At 37.4% G+C, this 17,814-nt stretch overlaps 1 protein-coding gene across 3 annotated transcripts; it reads left to right on the forward strand.

Moving 5' to 3' along the window:
• Positions 1-110: 110 nt before the first annotated feature.
• On the forward strand, positions 111-17,539 carry LOC116304464 (E3 ubiquitin-protein ligase CHFR). Of its 3 annotated transcripts, none has more exons than XM_031714202.2 (21): positions 111-903; positions 1,681-1,777; positions 2,502-2,547; positions 2,954-3,008; positions 3,227-3,310; positions 4,300-4,385; positions 4,633-4,776; positions 5,751-5,773; positions 6,248-6,323; positions 6,982-7,060; positions 8,092-8,156; positions 8,913-9,103; positions 9,962-10,036; positions 10,604-10,683; positions 10,993-11,190; positions 11,608-11,688; positions 12,963-13,036; positions 14,019-14,106; positions 14,309-14,419; positions 15,150-15,225; positions 15,304-17,539. In XM_031714202.2, the coding sequence occupies exons 1-21, from the start codon at positions 771-773 to the stop codon at positions 15,341-15,343; spliced, it is 1,902 nt and encodes a 633-aa protein (XP_031570062.2). In that variant the 5' UTR covers positions 111-770; the 3' UTR covers positions 15,344-17,539. The 3 variants fall into 3 exon arrangements, with proteins under 3 accessions (XP_031570062.2, XP_031570063.2, XP_088888908.1); XM_031714203.2 differs by having other exon boundaries at positions 10,607-10,683; XM_089032782.1 differs by lacking the exon at positions 111-903 and adding an exon at positions 1,554-1,574.
• The last annotated feature ends 275 nt before the right edge of the window (positions 17,540-17,814 follow it).

The raw sequence follows: 17,814 nt of genomic DNA on the forward strand, positions 1-17,814 counted from the left end.
CGAGCTCGTTGTCCTTCTGTACTTCGACTGTCGTATCCTGCGGGTTTTCAAAAACTTTTAAAAGAACATCGTCATCTATTTCAAAATTGATGTCTAGGAAATCTAGGTCAGTGTTCGTGTTTTAGTGAAGATTTTTTGGGTCACTTTCACCTCGAAACATGATGAAAAAAGTTGCGAAAAGTTGCGAGCGTATTATGCTAGTCCTGTCCCGGTTAAACCGGTTAAACCGGGACAGGACTAGCATAATACGGTGCCATATTTTGCGAGTTCTCTTGACCTTATAAGGTAAAATTACATAATAGTCGTATAATAAAGAAAGTTATTGTTCGTTGTTGATTCATCTAGCGTGCGCAATCCATCTTGTGACAGGCGTTCCTCGTAGTGTTTTGGTTTCGACCGATCCGAATGGCTTACAATCGCGTAAGGAAGGGAATGACGAGCGTAATAGGAGTCCTTTTTTACACGTCGCTAAGCTCCTCGCAAGATATTCGTCGGTTTTCGGAGTAAATTCGCTAGCCCGACTGGTGTAGAGCGCGCACGTAAATAAGCACTACGAGGAACGCCTTTCATATCTTAGATTACGTACGCTATAAAAATCGAAGATAAATCAACACAATCAAAATTCTAACGTGCTTCCTTGTGCAAATCGCCTGTGTAAACGGGCCTAATATCTCCTCCTCACTGACCGTTTCGGCTTTAAATTGGGCTTCCTGTGGTAGTCATTGAATCTGTTTCCCAGTCTCTGTCTTCCGTTGCTCAAAACAAACGTAATGGCTGCCGTTCGTGAACAAGGTGATAATCAGCAAGGCTCACGAAATTCTTGGTGTCAACTGGTTTGTACCCATGAATGTAGACCACCGATTGCTGTTACTAAAGAAACCTTCTCTTTTGGCAGGTCTCCAGGTAATTTTTGATAAAGATCGTGCTTAACTTGTTCGAAAATAACGGCTTGAAAGTCTTTATTAAACTCTTCAAACTCCGAATTTGTAAAGCATTAAGTTTGTTAGAACCGGACTTAAATGGTTTGCGAGTAGAAATCATTATTCAGTATGTATTTAAATGTTAGTTTTGGTTTTGCATTCTTTATGGACAAGAAATGCTGAATATTGCAAAAAGATTACAGCTGTACTCTTGTTTATACGTGTACTATCATAGCATAATCATTCTAAACCGTATATATTATATCACGAATTGAAAATCTCTTGTTTAAATGGCTTAATGGAAGCTGCGTGTTGTCCTGTGTGGTTTTTTAAAGTAAAGATTACTGTTTTATTGGCAATCTTTTTAGACTTATGTCAAAAAAACAACAACAAACAAACAAACAAACAAAAACAAAAAAAAAAAACAAACAAAAAACAAAAAAAACATCAACACAAACAAACAAAGGACCAAGAAATGAAATTAATTTGGTAATATACTGTAACTGCTCTCTTAATATATAGTCTGGCCACATCGGTTGGAAGAACACTTAGGGTCTTAATAATTAAATATTATCTTCACATAGTACTGTAAGCAAATATTTTTTTCTTTTAAGAAATACAAATTATGATGGAACTGATACTGCTGTAGTAAATGTGAGTCTCTGTTTGTGCTCCCATAAACCATACCCTCCCTAATAGTTACAGTAATCTGAAAAGGAGATTTATGACATGTATTTTATACATCTTTTTACTATTTTAGCATGTGACATGAGTTTTGTTGGGTGTAAGTTCTTGTCAGGAAATCATTGTTTTATCATGAAAGACAGTGAGGGAAAAGCATGGTTACATGATACGAGGTAAATTTTATAATTCATCAACCAAAGATACTTCCATTCATGCTCTGTTATGGGCAGGCACGATTGTACGAAGGGTAGATAGCGCTATCCTATGGATAAATCCTTATCCAGTGGATAAGTGGATGCTGTTATTCAATAAAAGTATCTCCCTTGCAAAACCAAGCCCATGAATACAGCAGAAAGGATGGGAGCATAAAGGAAATGTGAAGAGAAGCACAAGTATAGACTTGTGCTTCCCACGCTTCTTACTGAGTGCTAGCTTTTGGGGCTTCCTAACATTCAATGCAATTTTTAATTTTTACTTACACTTTGTAAATGCTGGTTGTGTTTTTTTTTTGCCATACTCCAAGTAACTGTGTTATATTCACTAATATGTGTATACATATGCTCAGCTCTGATCAACCAATCAGAGTGTGAGTACTATCTACATGTATGACTTTATTGTATTTTAATATTAAATCCCATACATAAATTACATACACTGTTAGATCAAGTGCTAAATATCAACTTACATGTACTCTACAAACATTTACTCCACTTGAATTTCTCTGTTACTCAAGTTGTTGACCTTGAAATATGAATTCTCCTTACTGACATTGTGTTCCAATCAAGGATAATTAATGGATTTTAAATGGTTTGTAATGTTTAAATTCACCTTTTGAGCACTAGCCCAAAATGTGTTGGATTGTGTTACAGTGATCACCATCTTTTCTTTGTTTAATAGTACAAATGGGACACTAATCAATGGTAATAAAGTCAAGGCAGGGCAGGTACAGTATAGATTCCAAGATGTGACAAAAAATACATGATTATCACATTCAATAGTATATCACGAGCAGCCATGATGAATTGTGAGCATGTGTGCATGTGAGCATATGTATGGATGCAGTTTATAAATATTCAAGTTATTATATTATTAAAGTTATTAACAAGGCAATTTGGGTAAAAATTAAAATACATGTTTTGCCTGAAATTACCTTTCTGTTACAAAATGGAGCCCTACTGTATGTATGTATGATAATCTTGACAGTGATTTTGCATCAGTTTAATGTCAGTGATGAAAATTATTAAATATGAATGGAAATTTGATTATACTGCCACCCGGTAACTCAGTTGGTAAGAGCATTGGTCTGTTGTACGGGAGGTCATTTAAATATGTCATTAATTATTTTTTAGGCCATCAAGCTTTGCAATAATGATGAAATTAAACTTGTTCATCGAAAAGAACTGGGTATGCTATTTTATTGACCAGTGAAACTTGTATACATTATTCGAACAAGCTATGAAAATAAAACAAGTCAAAGTTTCTTAAATTTTTTTGTCACCCACAAAGAGTGATGGATGAGGCAGTAAGTGTGATGGGAGGAATTACTGTAAATATTAAATTGGAGGAAAATACTGAAATGGAAACACCAAGTTAATAGAAAGGATACTTGTGCTGTATTTCAGATATTGGTTTTGTGTTTCATGACTTACAAACTAATACAGGAGAAGAAAAATTAGAAAACATCCAAGAATATAGTCTTGATTCAGGTTAGTATGCCATTAATTCTCTGAAATGCTAGAACAAGTTCAAGACATTGCACTTAATATGCAGCTACTGTACTGTATATGTTAGTCAGTAAGGACAATCAGTCGGCCAGTCTGTCTGTCAATGAGTCAGTCAGTCTATCAGTCAGTCAGTCAGTCATTTGTAAGCTATCAATCAGCCAGCCAGATGATCAGTCTGAGTCAACCAGCCAGTTTAGCACCAGGTTTCCCAGGAACTGATAACTGCTGTGGAACATGTGACCAGCCCTGGAGTCACTTTTAGCCAGAATTATTGACCTTATCGATGGCAGAAGGTAGGTTTTAACATAAGTCATTTACTTCAGCCTGTTCTTTGCCTGAATATTGCCATCTCACATGTTATACTGTACATGTTACTGGTGTTCAGAATGATCCTTGCTCTTTCATTTTTATGAATTTTTTTTTGAAAATTAGTTTTAAATTATCATAAAAACATGCTGAGCATCAATCAGCATATAACATTGAAATTCCATATGGCAGCTTTTAACAACAACTTCGTTATGTTGCCATGCTATGATAAATGTCTGAAGCTTGATGGGAATTGCAGGATGTCAAAACGCAGTTAAATAAGGTCTGCAGCTCCTGGTAATAACATGATCTGCAAAAGGTCTCTAATTAGTCAGTCTTTTTTCAGCAATCAATCCTTAAGACAGTTGATCATTTAGTCAGACAGCTGTCTACACATATATCAGTCTGATTCATCAGTCAGTCATCCATCAAGCAGTCATGCAGTCCGTCAGACAGGGAGTAGGACAAACAGATAGACAGTCAGTCAGTTAATTTGACTGACTGACTTACTAACTGGCCGACTGACTGACTAATTTATTGGTCAGACATTCAGTTACTGTAGTCACTCAGCTAGCCTGTGGCTTGGCCAGTACGTCACTTTGGTGATCAGTCAGTAAGGTAACAAACTTACTCTATGCAATTTTAAATAGTAATTATCTTGTCAGATTCAGATGCATCCTTGAAGGACAAGAAAAAATCCATACGTGGAGAAGGAAATATAGAAAACACTGGTAAACGACCCCATCATAAGGTAAATAGTAAGAATACACTGTACCTTATGTTTTGGTAAAATGTTTTGACTAACCAATGATCATGGTTGTGATCAGGGCTGTGTTTTAGATATTATTGTAAATAATTTATTTGCATTATGACTGTATCATTTTATTACTGAACTATGTTTGAATTAATGCATCAATGACACCAAGAAGTCTGTCTCATCAGTCTATTATTTTTTTACTATAATTTATTACTGTGTAATTAATACAATATTTCTTTAGATTGAAAGCACCAGTGAGTCAGATAGTCCTGCCCCCAAGAAACAACATGTGGAGAAAGAAAATGAAGAGGAAGAAAGTGATAAAAAAATGCTTAAGAATTCTAAGAGCTCTATTGCAGAAAACCTGATCTGCTCTATTTGTCAGGTACTTCAATGTGGGATGCCATATTTTTTTATGTTCATCATTGTTATAAAGATGATGAGGATGATGGTAATGAATCAAGCCCCCCCCCCCCCACCCCCCTGTAACTTGGGATACATTTTTTAATTTTTTTGTTAGTGTCCAATTTAAGACAATGAATTATATAATTGATGTCTGATTTTATTTCAATGATGACAATGATAATCATGATGATGTTTGTTGAGGCTGCAAATGATGAGGATGACAATGAAGTTGGTCTAGAATGATGAATGAGATATCCCTGTGTGTTTCATGATATAATGTAATGATATTCACTTCACAAAGACAAAATGAGCTGAGCTGGAGGTGAATAATTGTTTAAGAATAATTTTTTACTTGAATATCAGAGAAAACACCAAATCCAGGATTATAAACCTAGTATTAATTACAGTGACAAGCTGTAGGAAAACTCATTATCACTACTAAAGCAGTAAATATTGTCTCAGAATCACGGTTTGCTCATACAACCAATCACAGCATGCGAAACTCTTATTAAAATTCGAGTCTAAAATTGTGATAAACTATAACATACCGAATTTTTTTTCATGATAATGATGTAATACTGATGTGATGGTGTCATAAAAATGGGGCGGAAGACAGTGATGGCGATGGTGCTAGTGATGGTGATTCAGGGGTGGATCCAGAGAGGTGCAGGGGGTGCGCACCCCTCCCTGGTTACACTTTGTGCTCCTACTTCGAAGATAACAAATTTTGTTTTTTGCCTTTGATTCTAAGAGGTGCACCCCTCCCTGGGTTAACATTATACGCAGCACCCTTCCCTGAACGAAATCCTGGATCCGCCAATGTGATTACTAAGGATGACAAATACAGTATTACATGTATGATGATGATGCACAAGAGAATATCCACATTGGACACTTAGTACCCTTAGATGTGAATAACATACGGCTCTCACTCATTTCTTTTCTCAATTTCAGGATATTTTCCATGACTGCATCAGGTAGACCATAATTATGATAAGCTTTTACAATACAGTTTAAGCAATCTTTTTATCTTATTGGCTTGTAAACTGATCTGGACTACTGAAGAGTGGATCATTCTGCATCCAAAATTGTACTTGTAGTATGGGACTTGTTCTCAGGCAATTGAGCACTCAGTATATACAGTACAGCGGTACCTCTCAAGCGGACATCGTCTTGCCCGATGCCTGACTAATAGAGGTTTTCTTATATCATATTTCTTATTTTAATAATGAATGAAATAAATATAAATGTATATATACATTTTATTAAGAATAATTATAAATATTCATTAATTAAAAATTATTTATTAAAAATATACTTTTCCCGTGAAAGTGTATATTTAATGAGAAGTGTATATTGAATAAGAAAGGAGATTGCTTTATTTATATTTGCATGCTTTATTGATCACTATATGATGTGCCATTTAATTAGATTTGTTTGTATTGTTGTAGTTTACAGCCCTGTATGCACAGTTACTGTGCCTCTTGTTATTCCCAATGGATGGATCGTTCTACTAGATGTCCTAGTGTAAGTCTTAACTACTACCTCTACCCCGGGCGCATTTTCCCACATTTCATACGACGTGTCCTTCGCTAGAGTACCATTTCTTTGTTTAACAGTTGCGCACGAGAAGACACACAAATATAGATGTATTAAACTACGAATCGTATTTTCTATAGAATGACAGGTGGTCTGAAACATTACCCCCAAGGTCTATTCATTTTCTTGTGATAAAAATGTGTTTGGACGTTCAGAGTCAAGGCGACTTACAACTAGATCATTGCGCACATTTGCGCATGAGAAGTCCGTAGCTGTGGCCTCTGTACTTAAACATTCCATTAATTGGATGAAGATATTATCAGTTTTAAATAACGCTAAACAATTTCACTTTGGAGCCCCGTAGTTCGTTCCAAGTTGTGACTAACTTTCGAAAAAAAACTTCGGAATCGGAGTGTCTAAAGTTTAATGAAATCAACTGTTAATACTTATTTTAATTTATGACTTACCAATCAGGTTTAATTAGAACTCAAATACTGCAAATGATTTTCATAGCATTCCCAATCGTTTTCCACCCCCACTACGTTCACTACGAACTCCAACTCCCACCCCCACACCTTTGGCCCGCTGCGCACGCAGGATTTTCATGTTTACGCAAAACTTGATTATTATTTTCGTAATCTTTCAGTGTCGTGTGAAAGTCAAGAGGATCAGCAGAAATCACTTGGTTAATAATTTAGTGGAAGCGTTCTTAAAGGATCATCCAGGTAAATAGATCCGATCGGCATCATGCAGCTGTTGCTCATAGTACATATACTATACACACAGCAACGCCGGGCCCAAAGCTCATATCTTGTTTTTGCATGCCGACATATACCTACATCATTTTCTCATTTATCCCTCTTGTGCTTCCATACTCTTTTTTTAAGCGGGTGACACCGTGAGATCTATATGAATAAAATAATGGATTTTAAACAGTGGATTCCACAGAGTGGCTCTTCTTCACTGGATTTCAATTAGAACTTAGAAGTTGATTTTTACGGAGGGAGGATAGCCGGAGAACCCGGAAAACCCTCGAAGCACAGTAGAGAACCAACAAACAACTCTACTCACATACGACTCCGAGCTCAGCGGGACTCGAAACCTGGTCCCATTGGTGAGAGGCGAGCGCTAATATTATTGAATATTCTACCTAGCTTTCAGTTGGCCCACTTTCACTTACATTTACACACACTATAGCATTACATTCGATATTCTAAGCATGTAACAGTCAATTTAAATAATTACACAGACCACAGACTCATTTGGACAGGCTGAGCCTCGTTTTAAGTCAGCTATTCATAGATACCATTAAAATTTCGTAGGATTTCAAAACAGTGTTATTGTTCAACTGAACTTGCACGTTCTTATTACAGTTGACTTTTGCAAAAGATTTGCTCTTAAACGAGCCTAAACTTGTACAGCGGTATTTGTCCAATAAGAAAAGGGACTATCCCAACTTGCTTCTAAATTCCAATTGGAATTCAGCGGAGAGCTACTCTGAAATTCCACCGTTAATTCCCCGCATTTATATCTATTTTACTTCATTTTTTTACGGAGGGAAGTTAAACCATAGTTCCCTGAGAAAAAACCTTGTGGCAAGGGGAAAAAAAACACATCAGTCAAACAAACTCTTTTCACATCTCATGTGGCGTTCGTTTGAATCTCGACCCATAGAACCCACAGTGGTAGAATGCGAATCTTTAACGCTACACATTGCGTTTATTATATATTATATACTTGTATCTTACTTTTGAAGAAAAACGACGTTCAAAAGAGGATATCGATGAAATGGATTCAAAAAACAAGATAACATCTGACATGGTAAGAATATGACGACGTTTTCAGATAAGGCTGATAAAAATTGCTGATTTTTGTCAGTCTTTCGATTCCTACGAGAAGAAACAATAATAGCCCTCTCCGCTATATACTTAGCGTCAATAAAGTTAGTCACCAGGGCCCGATTGCACGAAGCCTGGATAGCGCTATCCGGTGGATAAATCCTTATCCAGTGGATAAGTTGATGCTGTTTTCCAATAAAATTATTCACTGGATAAGATTTATCCATCGGATAGCGCTATCCAGGCTTTGTACAACCGGGCCCTGAAATGCTACAAAGGTGATACCGACAAGGATTATGGATAGATACATTTTACAAGTTTCAGCCGCTTGATAACTGCTTTTGTACTTGCATATATTTTACTAGTTACAGTTTCGCCTCTTCTAAGCATTCTCAAGCTGCGGTCTGTACCAAAATTTTTTACTTGTTTGATATGAAAAGTTTCCCAGGATCCTCAGTGATCTCAGCTTTCTAGGTTTTTGTGACTAACTTTATTCAAATAAGTGTATACCTTTTTGAGTTCGACATTGCAAACCGCATCATTCTGGTCTGGCTTCCGTCGTTACAAACGACACCAATAAGGCATGGTCAGCAAAATATGTTTTTACTAAAGCTAGACCACAATGCATTATGTTCGTAATCTCAGAAAAGACCAATAAAACAATTCTTATAGAGCACTTTTAATGTTAAATTTACACAGAGAATTAGGTCATAAGGTTTTTAATTGCATTGATTGACAGTTAAGGCCCCCTCGTCGAAGACACGGGCTGGGCATGCCCATATTTGGTGGACTTGTCGCCTTTGACGACGAAAGTGACGATGAAGAAGACGAAGAGTTTTCAGAAGAAGGTAGTGATTTTAGTGAATATAGTATGCCCTATGACGACGACGACGATGATGATGATGGCGATGACGACGATACCTATGACAGGTGTGTGCTTCGGGGGGATGGAGTACCTTTTAATACCATAGCTGGCGTGTAATGCATATCCATCATTTTTACCAAATTACCAAAATCGTATACAGTCAAGCTTACCTTGGGAATCTTGGACAGTACCGGTTGGTAGTAGTAGGGGGAGTTGAGTGCTGGTGTGTTTGGGATGGTGCCGGTCGTTAGTAAAGGGGGGGGGGGGGGGGGGTTGGTGGTGGGGGTACTGATGTTTTAGTGATGGTACCGGTCGGTATAGTAGAGGGGGGTGGGGGGTATTGATGTGTTGGGGGAGGTGCACTTTGCTTGCATCCCTTCCTACTCTTACCTCTTATTACTTCGTTTTGGTTATACAATTTTGCATTTTATAATGAAAGTATGTAATTAGGTTTACACGTAAAACTTCGACGAGAACTGAAAACATAGGGAAAACCCTAGTTTAATTTCCCACGGCGGTTATTGTTGTTGCTGTCTTTTGGCGGTATTATCGCCAAGTTATGAAAATGAGTAAACGTAGTATGAAATGTCTCTTTGCCAAAATGGCGACCGCAAATTTTAATTATCAAAAACCTATGCCATGCAGCACTAGAAAGAAGACCTTGACTTAAGTAACCCTACAAAGATACATTAGGCCGAGACGTCGAAAATAGACAAACTTAATGAATGTTGTATGACACAGAGCTATGGATTCAGCTTCAGAGTAATTTGTCCAAGTTCTTATTTGTTTTTATCATCCTGCAAGCCCGTCCCCCGACCCCACCCCCTATTTTGCAACCCCCCAACTTCCCCGTTGCAATCGAGTTGTGATCTGTGATGAAATAGGGCAATTAGATGAACTCAGTATATTTTATCGGTCTGCAGGCTGTTTGGTCACCATGGTTCTGCTGTTGCTTCCATTGCCGGTCTTTTCGGTTTTGCGCCACGTGGACCTCCAAGGTAAATACTGTAGTCTAGTATCATTCTACACTTCTACACAGTAAATCGGATAGGGCGGTTTTTGACCCTATAGTGGCCTCCTTAAAGTAGGGCTATTTTGGCACTACCGGTAGGGGCCATTTTTTAGCTCTGATTTTGGGACTGTTTTAGCCCCTTTTCCCCCTTATTTAGCCTAGTTGAGGGGGCCAAAACAGCACTGATAGACCCACACCAAAATGGCTTCTGTGTGGCCAAAATGGCATTGTTCTATTTTGGCCCTAGCCTGGGCTTAAATAGCTCTACTTTGAAAAAGCCAAAATTTTTCTCTGGGGCCAAATTGGCCCTCTCAAATTTACTATGCATGTAATTAGCATTAAGGTGGGACACCCATTACTCTGTTTTGGACGAATGCTTAGACACACCTAAAAAGCAGGCATTTATACTGATTATTAGGATTGTTCTAGATTTCTTGAAGTTAAACCTTTACCTGTCAGCAGAGTCTCCTTAATCTCTTCCCTTATCTCAAACACGGAGAAGGTAAAGGAGGCTGTTCTAGTCGGTACTGTATCATTTCCTGACTTCCTTTAGCAGAAGTACATTACAAGTGTGTCGGCAGTGTCCATCTACTCAGCCATCCTCTAACCCGCCTACAACATCCACATCTACAGGTTTGTGACCTAACAGCAATAATAAAAAACCAGCATTGGGCTGGAATAGACCTAACTTGTTGTCACCATTCCAGAACGCCATTCTCTTGAGTATCATTTCTTTATTCTTCTCCAGTCCGGTATCTTAAGAAATCGTGCTTTAAGTATATATATATGCTTTAAGAGATCGAGAAAATTTGTCCCTCCATCTTACAACCCACTTCAACTCCTTCCCTTTTTTTCCTTTTCTTGTTTCCTTTGCCACACTCAGTGGACGTCATATACCTAGCTTTTTTCAACTCATACTTTTCTATTTCAACGTGTCTTTAGCCAGTGTCAGTGGTACTACCAATGCCAGTATTACCACAGCGAGTAGTAGCATTGCCAACAACTCAAATCAAAATGCGTCTGGCATCACAGATCCGCCTTATGTCTGTTCACCAAGTGGATCACACATCCTGTGTCTGTGTTGTATGGAGTACATGCCTGATAGAAAAAACAGTACTGATAACGACTCTCCTCAGACTTGTAAGTAAATACTACGTTTGATATACAATAAATAAGCAATCTTAGAAGGTCACTAACTATACTTGGTTATATGACCATGTATAGCTTTTGAAGATCAATATCTTGTTTTATAAAAAGGGCATGATAAAAGCCGGCTAAAAATCCAGCTCCTACTCCCTCCCGAAAAAAATGCATTAAAAATAAGGGAAAGAAACCATATAAATGAGAATGAAATGAATGGAAATAAAACTATATTGGCTTTAACAGTAGTGTGCAAGCCATACATCCATTAAATAGCACAAAAACTAATTAGCACTAAACACATCTATTTGTTTTGTTTTCATTCGTTTCGTTGGTGCTATTTTGTACTAATTAGTTAGTACTATTTCATGGATATATAGTTTCCACTCAAATGCTTCAAATATGTCTCCCTCGCAGGTTCTATCTGTAATCGCGCCTTTTGTAACTTGTACTGGGGATGTGCTGGTAGGTGTCACGGCTGCTTGAATAAATTCAAAGGTGAGTAGAGTTCACTGCTACAGGTGCATTTATCTTAGCTGCTATCCTATAGTTTTAATATCACAATAGGCAATGTGCACGACGTTCACGAATGTCTAGGACAATGCATGATGGGAAAACCTAGTACTTAAGCTTTTTCGGCTCCCCTAACAATCCCTCTGACAATTTGTCCTTTGATATTCTCTTTGAAACTGTAAGTATTTCAACAGAAGAAAATAACGGATATTTTGTTTTCTGATAATGCTATCGATTTCCTTGTTCTGACTTGTATAGTACTCGGCTTCCCATCATGCTTTGTGCTAGAGATTCGTGCTCGTGCACATTGGCTATTACATGCAGAAAAAGGAGTAATGCACTTTAGTTTTGGTATGTGTTAAGATGCGTGCTTGTACTAGTCTTCGCTATGCTGTGGACAACCATTTTGTTTGAGTAAAGAGAATATTTTGTGTTAAGGTGACTGCCTACTTTTGAACGTTCGATTTGAGCCTACGATGAGCGCGCGCTCAAAAACCGCTGAATAACCTTCACGATTTTATTGAAGAACCATACACGTTTTGAACTTCAAGAGTGCAAAACCCTCAAATCGTGCACAAAAAAATTTACGTTATATCAAATTCTTTGGAAAAGTTAAATTTTCGAACATACCAAAATCTAGATTTTTTGGAGGAATTTTTGTTCGATTTTATGAGATTTTTTGAGGGCACTGAAACGACGAAATATGACAAATCAATGCATTTATTTGTCTTTTTGTCAATAATATCCTTGTATTATTGTAGAATGATTCACTTGCCGTCGTTTGTGCAATTATAGAGTCTGTAAAGAGCTCTTTTCTTGTGAGTTTTAATTTTTTTCTTATAATTTTCAGTGGCGAAATTTTTGCTTCAAAACCTCGCGCGTAGGCATCTATTAAGTGCCGATTAACTCGAAACAAGCTCAGGGCACCCCCTTGTTCTTTTCATATTTGGAATCAGCATTAAATTTCACTCTAGAAAATCGTAGTTAAAAAAAAAAAATTATTTTTTTTCCCCCCCCAAAAGTAGCCAGTCATCTTAACTGAATATGTGATTCCTTCGTTCTCAAACGCGGGTCTGTAAAAAGTAGCCGTGAATTTTTACAACAAAAAATAAATAAAAAGGTGTATTTATTTATGTTTATTGATTCCACTTTCTCGGTGGAATTTAAGGAATCGACGAAAGCTTTTGTCATTTCATCACCATCGTCGTCGTAGCGTTGTCATCATCGTCATCGTCCTCATCATTGTTGTTGTTTCTTAGATATGGTGTTTCAAGGAAATCATTTTTCGGATAATTTGATTGACAATAATACGTATGAATCTACTGTTCTAAAGGTAAGAAGAGGAAGTTGCATTTTGATTTCTTTATATATTATAAAAAAACTGTTTTTTATGTATTGTGAAAAAACTGTAGCTCTTGTATGTCTTCGTGTTTCTTATATTTTAAGTACTGCCGTAAAGTACACTAGGCCAAACTAACAGATGACGTGCTGATTTACAGCTATTCTTTGGATGCATTACCCTGGGTTCCAGCGGATCTCTCGCTCCAGTGCTTCTGTGTCATATCGTGACAGAGAAAGAGTGGAGCGAGGGAGCCTATTGAACGTAGGGCAGCCCCGGGGGTACATGGCCGTCATCTTGGTTTTACTTGGCGACCGTTTTTAGTACCTTTCTTTTTCATGAGAAAAAAAGTCGTCATTGCTAATCAAGGAATAGCACACAAAGAGCCAGGGGCGTAGCCCGGCAAGGGGGGGAGGTGGGAAGTAGGTGCAATGCCCCCCACCCCAACATCATCACGATGTCGAAACCAAATTATATACGTAGTCACGTGATAAGCTCGACTTAAGTTCCGATGTTCTGGAAAGGGGTCCCTCACCATTCCACCTCTCAAGGCAAACTCCTGGTTACCTCTCTTATGAATGAATGAATTAACTTTATTTACCCACGGTTAACGACTCAGTACGCTGCTTTTCAGGCGTGCCGTGCTAAAATTTAAGCAAAAAATAAAAATAAGGAATATAAAACTATATATCTATATTGTAATAACATATAATTATATATGCTATCTACTTATACTAATATCTGCCTACCTATCCGATCTACCTATGCTAATAATGTATCCTAAGTACTAGTAAAAATGTATAGCTGCCCGCAACCTTCAACATATTGTTGTTTTTTTTTCCAGACTTTGCGTTCGTTGTTTTTTATTTATTTTTCAATTTTTTCTATATTTTATATTACTGATTGATTCAGTATTTTTTGCACTCATTTCTCCAAAGACGAATCAATTTTATATTCAATGTATTCGTTGTTTCAGGAATACATGTTGGATAAGTGCATTTCCTTTGACGAGCTGATGCGGAGATGTCTCGAAAAGCTGGACTCTAAAGATTATCGACCTAAAGGTAAGCTACTAGACTTGTCTAGTGACTTAAGTTTGACAAAGATATAGGCAGTCGGGTGCACTCGCAAAGTATAGGATTGCAGTAAATGAATAGATTTTAAAATAAATTGTCATATAATTGGCATTATCACTGTTGTTTTTTTACTAGTCCAAACCAGTCACAAGGGATTTTTAACGCCTCTGTTTTTGTCTCTTGTGTACAGATTCGTGTGACATCACGTCCACAACTGCTGTGTGTCAGAAATGTGGATTCCGGAATTTACAGGAATTGGCATATCAATACCGTCGAGATATCCCCCGGCAAGATTTACCAGGTCAGCCACCTCAATTCTCCATTCACTAATTAATGTGTAATAGTCATAGAAACACAATAGAAAACAAAAGAATTAGAGTTAGATAGTACTAAATATGTAGCCTGCAGAGCAGGCGTTCTTTTGATGTTTTTTTTCCTCCAAAACCCCGGTTTTCCCCAAACCCACGAGAACGCCTGCTTTGCAGGCTACTAAATATGCTAAAATGTTTTCACGGGTTTATAAAAACCACTCTTAAAGGGTGCACCTTCGAGGGCTTGCTATACAGAGCCCCTTGCGCGGGAGAATTGGACAACCACTTCCCGTGTTTACGAAGTAGGATAAATTACTTTACCTTTATTTACTAAACACTGAACTGCCCTATAACTTAAAGTTCTAGTGAGTAAACCTAAAGACCATGTTACGGAGAAAAGGCCGTGAAATAATTTTGTCAGTATAAAGGCCGATTTACACGGTACGATTTTTCCTCACAACTGTCGCGCGCGGCATGCTGACGATTTGAATTGCTCTGCGTAAATCGACCGTACAATTTGATTACGACTGTGAGTAGCAGCTAACACTTGTTGTTAGCATTTTGCGTGCGAACGTTGTGAGGAAAAACCGTAGACAACTCGTTGTCGATTGGGAAATGACTGAAATGCATTCAAGCTTTTTTCTGCTTAAAATATTTTATTGCAGTATATTGGTAGGGTTTTTAGAAATCGATTCACTTCCTATTTTTTCTTATTTTCAGAGTCAGTGACAAACCGAACAGATTGCTATTGGGGACGGAATTGTCGTACTCAAAAAACAAGCTTGCACCATGCCCAGTACGTAGCAGTACTTGTTATTGTCATACATTAATGTTTTAGTAAGAAATAACCAAATGTTCTATCATTATTTTGCAGTAAATTCAATCACATTTGCGAACAGACGAGGTTCACATGATACAATGGCGTTTCAGGCCGCGTTAGCGGATAATATTCAACCTGTAGTCCTTTACTCCGTACTACTCGCAGTTACTATTGAAGAGCATATGCAGGTTTTGATAAGTTTCCAAACCTGCCAATGTGAGCTAAAAAAATCGAAAAGAATTTGCAGATGATTGTCAGCTTACGTGCTCAGTAAGCTACCGTAGTGCAGTTTTCGTATGGCTGTGAAAAGTGAAAGTTCAGTGCCGTAAGCGTGACGTGCCGTGACCGTGATGCTTTCTAGAATATTAATTGGCTGATTTTTTTTACGCGCAATATGATTGGTCTTGCATTGACGTGCCCTTGGCGTGACTGTGTCCGCGCCGTGTTTATACCGTGTTCCGGGTATTTGGCTTGATGGAGACTAAATTTTCGTGCGATGTGATTGGTCTGGCGTATTCCTTGCTGTGTCACGACCGTGTTCGTGCCGTGAACTTTTCACGGTCATACGAAAACTGCTCTAACGTTAGTGTCTAACTGGGTCGAAGCACTGAAATAACTTAAGTGTCAAATTTGACATACGCAAAAATATACAGCTATTTAAAGAAGGTTGGTTAGGGTTGTCTTCCATTTTGCATACCAAGCCCTAATTGCACCATGTGAATACCATCATCGAAAGATCACTACGATATGAAAAGTTCCTAAACCTTGTCGGCACGTTTTTCTTGGTATGTTTTCTTTAGTGCTGAAACTATCAGATTTACATATGAATGTATTGCAGCATTTCAAGGTTAGTAAGCAACAAGCAAGATGCAACAGAACCTTTACCAACCATTTTATTTGAAATATCTGTATTGCCAAGGGCATTTCAGCTTGTGCTCAATATTGTTAGACTGTATTAGAGTATCAGAAGGCATTATTTGTCTCTCGACTACATTTTCCAGTCCCTTCTGTTCTTTCTATGCTTTCAAAGGGAAAAAGTCAATATTCGGCAGCTATTTAAAGTGCAAATGAACCCTTTGACAATACATTCAGTACTGGTTCTGCATAAAGTAAATAGTTGATTGGTAAAATATTTCTTGATTTGAGTGATGCGCCTCTAATTTATGAAGGTTTACACTTCCAATATGTTAATGATGATGACGTCAGGTAAGGTATTTGAGTGTTTTTGTTGTAACTAGTAATTTTAAATGCTGGCCATTTTGAAAATAAAAATTTTGAATAACTCTCATGTAAACCATTAGTAAAATAATGATGCTTTTTGAATACTGTATCTATGAACCAGTTCGATTTTGTATATTTAATTAAGCCTTAATTGACGTCACATCATTAGCATATTGGAAGTATAAACCTTCATAACTTAGAAGCGCATCACTCAAATCAAGAAATATTCTACCAATCAACTATTTACTATGTATGTCGAAGGATTCATATGCACTTTAAGGCATGTAAGAGTCTTCAGTCATGGATTAGCTGGTGCTTGTAGTAATATTTCAAAGCCGGGCAATGAGGACTGGACGGGATTTCAAGTCAAAGCAATTAGTTCCAACTGAAACTAATTGCGCGGACTTGAAATCCCGTCCAGTCCGATATTGGAGGCTTTGAAATGACTTCTCATCTCATTAATTATTCGACTTAGAGTAACTGGAACAAAATTAATTCAGTCCTAGGACTGAATTAATTTTGTTCCAGTTACTCCAGACTGAATGCATTCCTTTCACAGCACTTTACCAGGTTTCAAGTAACATCATGTGACCCAAAAATAGCCCATTGATTGGCTGGTTTACTCATGAATTATTAATGAGTATGAGAATTTTTAGTCAAATACCATTTTTATGCTCTGCCGTACATGCTCAAACATACATATGGGTTTATGTTTGTAATTCAAACAGAAACCCCTGGGCGTGGGATATCGACTGATAATGTCCGAGGATGAGAAATGGTCAAAAAAAAGAACAGTTAGCTGAAATGCAAAGCTGCATATTTTAATAGTTTTTATTTTTATTTTTGTTGTGTTTGGGGGCTGAGCTTTCTTAACTAGTCTTTTTATTCCACTCTTTTTTTTAAACTTTATTATGGGTAATAAAAGGTACATGATAATTAAATAATTAGCAAAATAAATGTGAAAGACTATACCCAAGAGGGAGAGCGCGAACGGGGTTCTTCCCTTGAGGACGCTGCACATTAGATAAAATATAACAAAATGAATAAATAAATATGTTATTCTCTTTGACACTTGCACTCGCGATCTAGTAATCATATGCAAATAAAACTAGGAGAGACTGATTCACTATAATGCATGAAATAAGATGCTTTAAATGTACTAGACTTTCAAAAAGGGACGAAGCAGGGATATGGATTCCGACGAGGACGACTATAAATTTCAAATTCAACAAAATAATGAACATTAAGTTTGATCTGTCAAGTAAAACCTAATGAAAAATACCAAGACCTTCATGTCTCACGGTCCTTGGCAACTCTCACTCCTTTCATTGTAAAACCCTCTTT

Source organism: Actinia tenebrosa, unplaced genomic scaffold, assembly GCF_029948245.1.
Source record: "Actinia tenebrosa isolate PJP-AT-01 unplaced genomic scaffold, QUT_ActTen_1.0 PGA_scaffold1__47_contigs__length_23844297, whole genome shotgun sequence".
Taxonomy (NCBI): Eukaryota; Metazoa; Cnidaria; class Anthozoa; order Actiniaria; family Actiniidae; genus Actinia; species Actinia tenebrosa.

What these genes read in the sequence shown, in the direction of transcription:
- LOC116304464 (XM_031714202.2), top strand. Translation starts at nt 771, where the DNA reads ATGGCTGCCGTTCGTGAACAAGGTGATAATCAGCAAGGCTCACGAAAT. An exon ending in TGTTCATCGAAAAGAACTGG is followed by an intron (nt 3,009 to 3,226) that starts GTATGCTATTTT and finishes GCTGTATTTCAG; the next exon opens with ATATTGGTTTTGTGTTTCAT. An exon ending in ATTTTCCATGACTGCATCAG is followed by an intron (nt 5,774 to 6,247) that starts GTAGACCATAAT and finishes GTATTGTTGTAG; the next exon opens with TTTACAGCCCTGTATGCACA.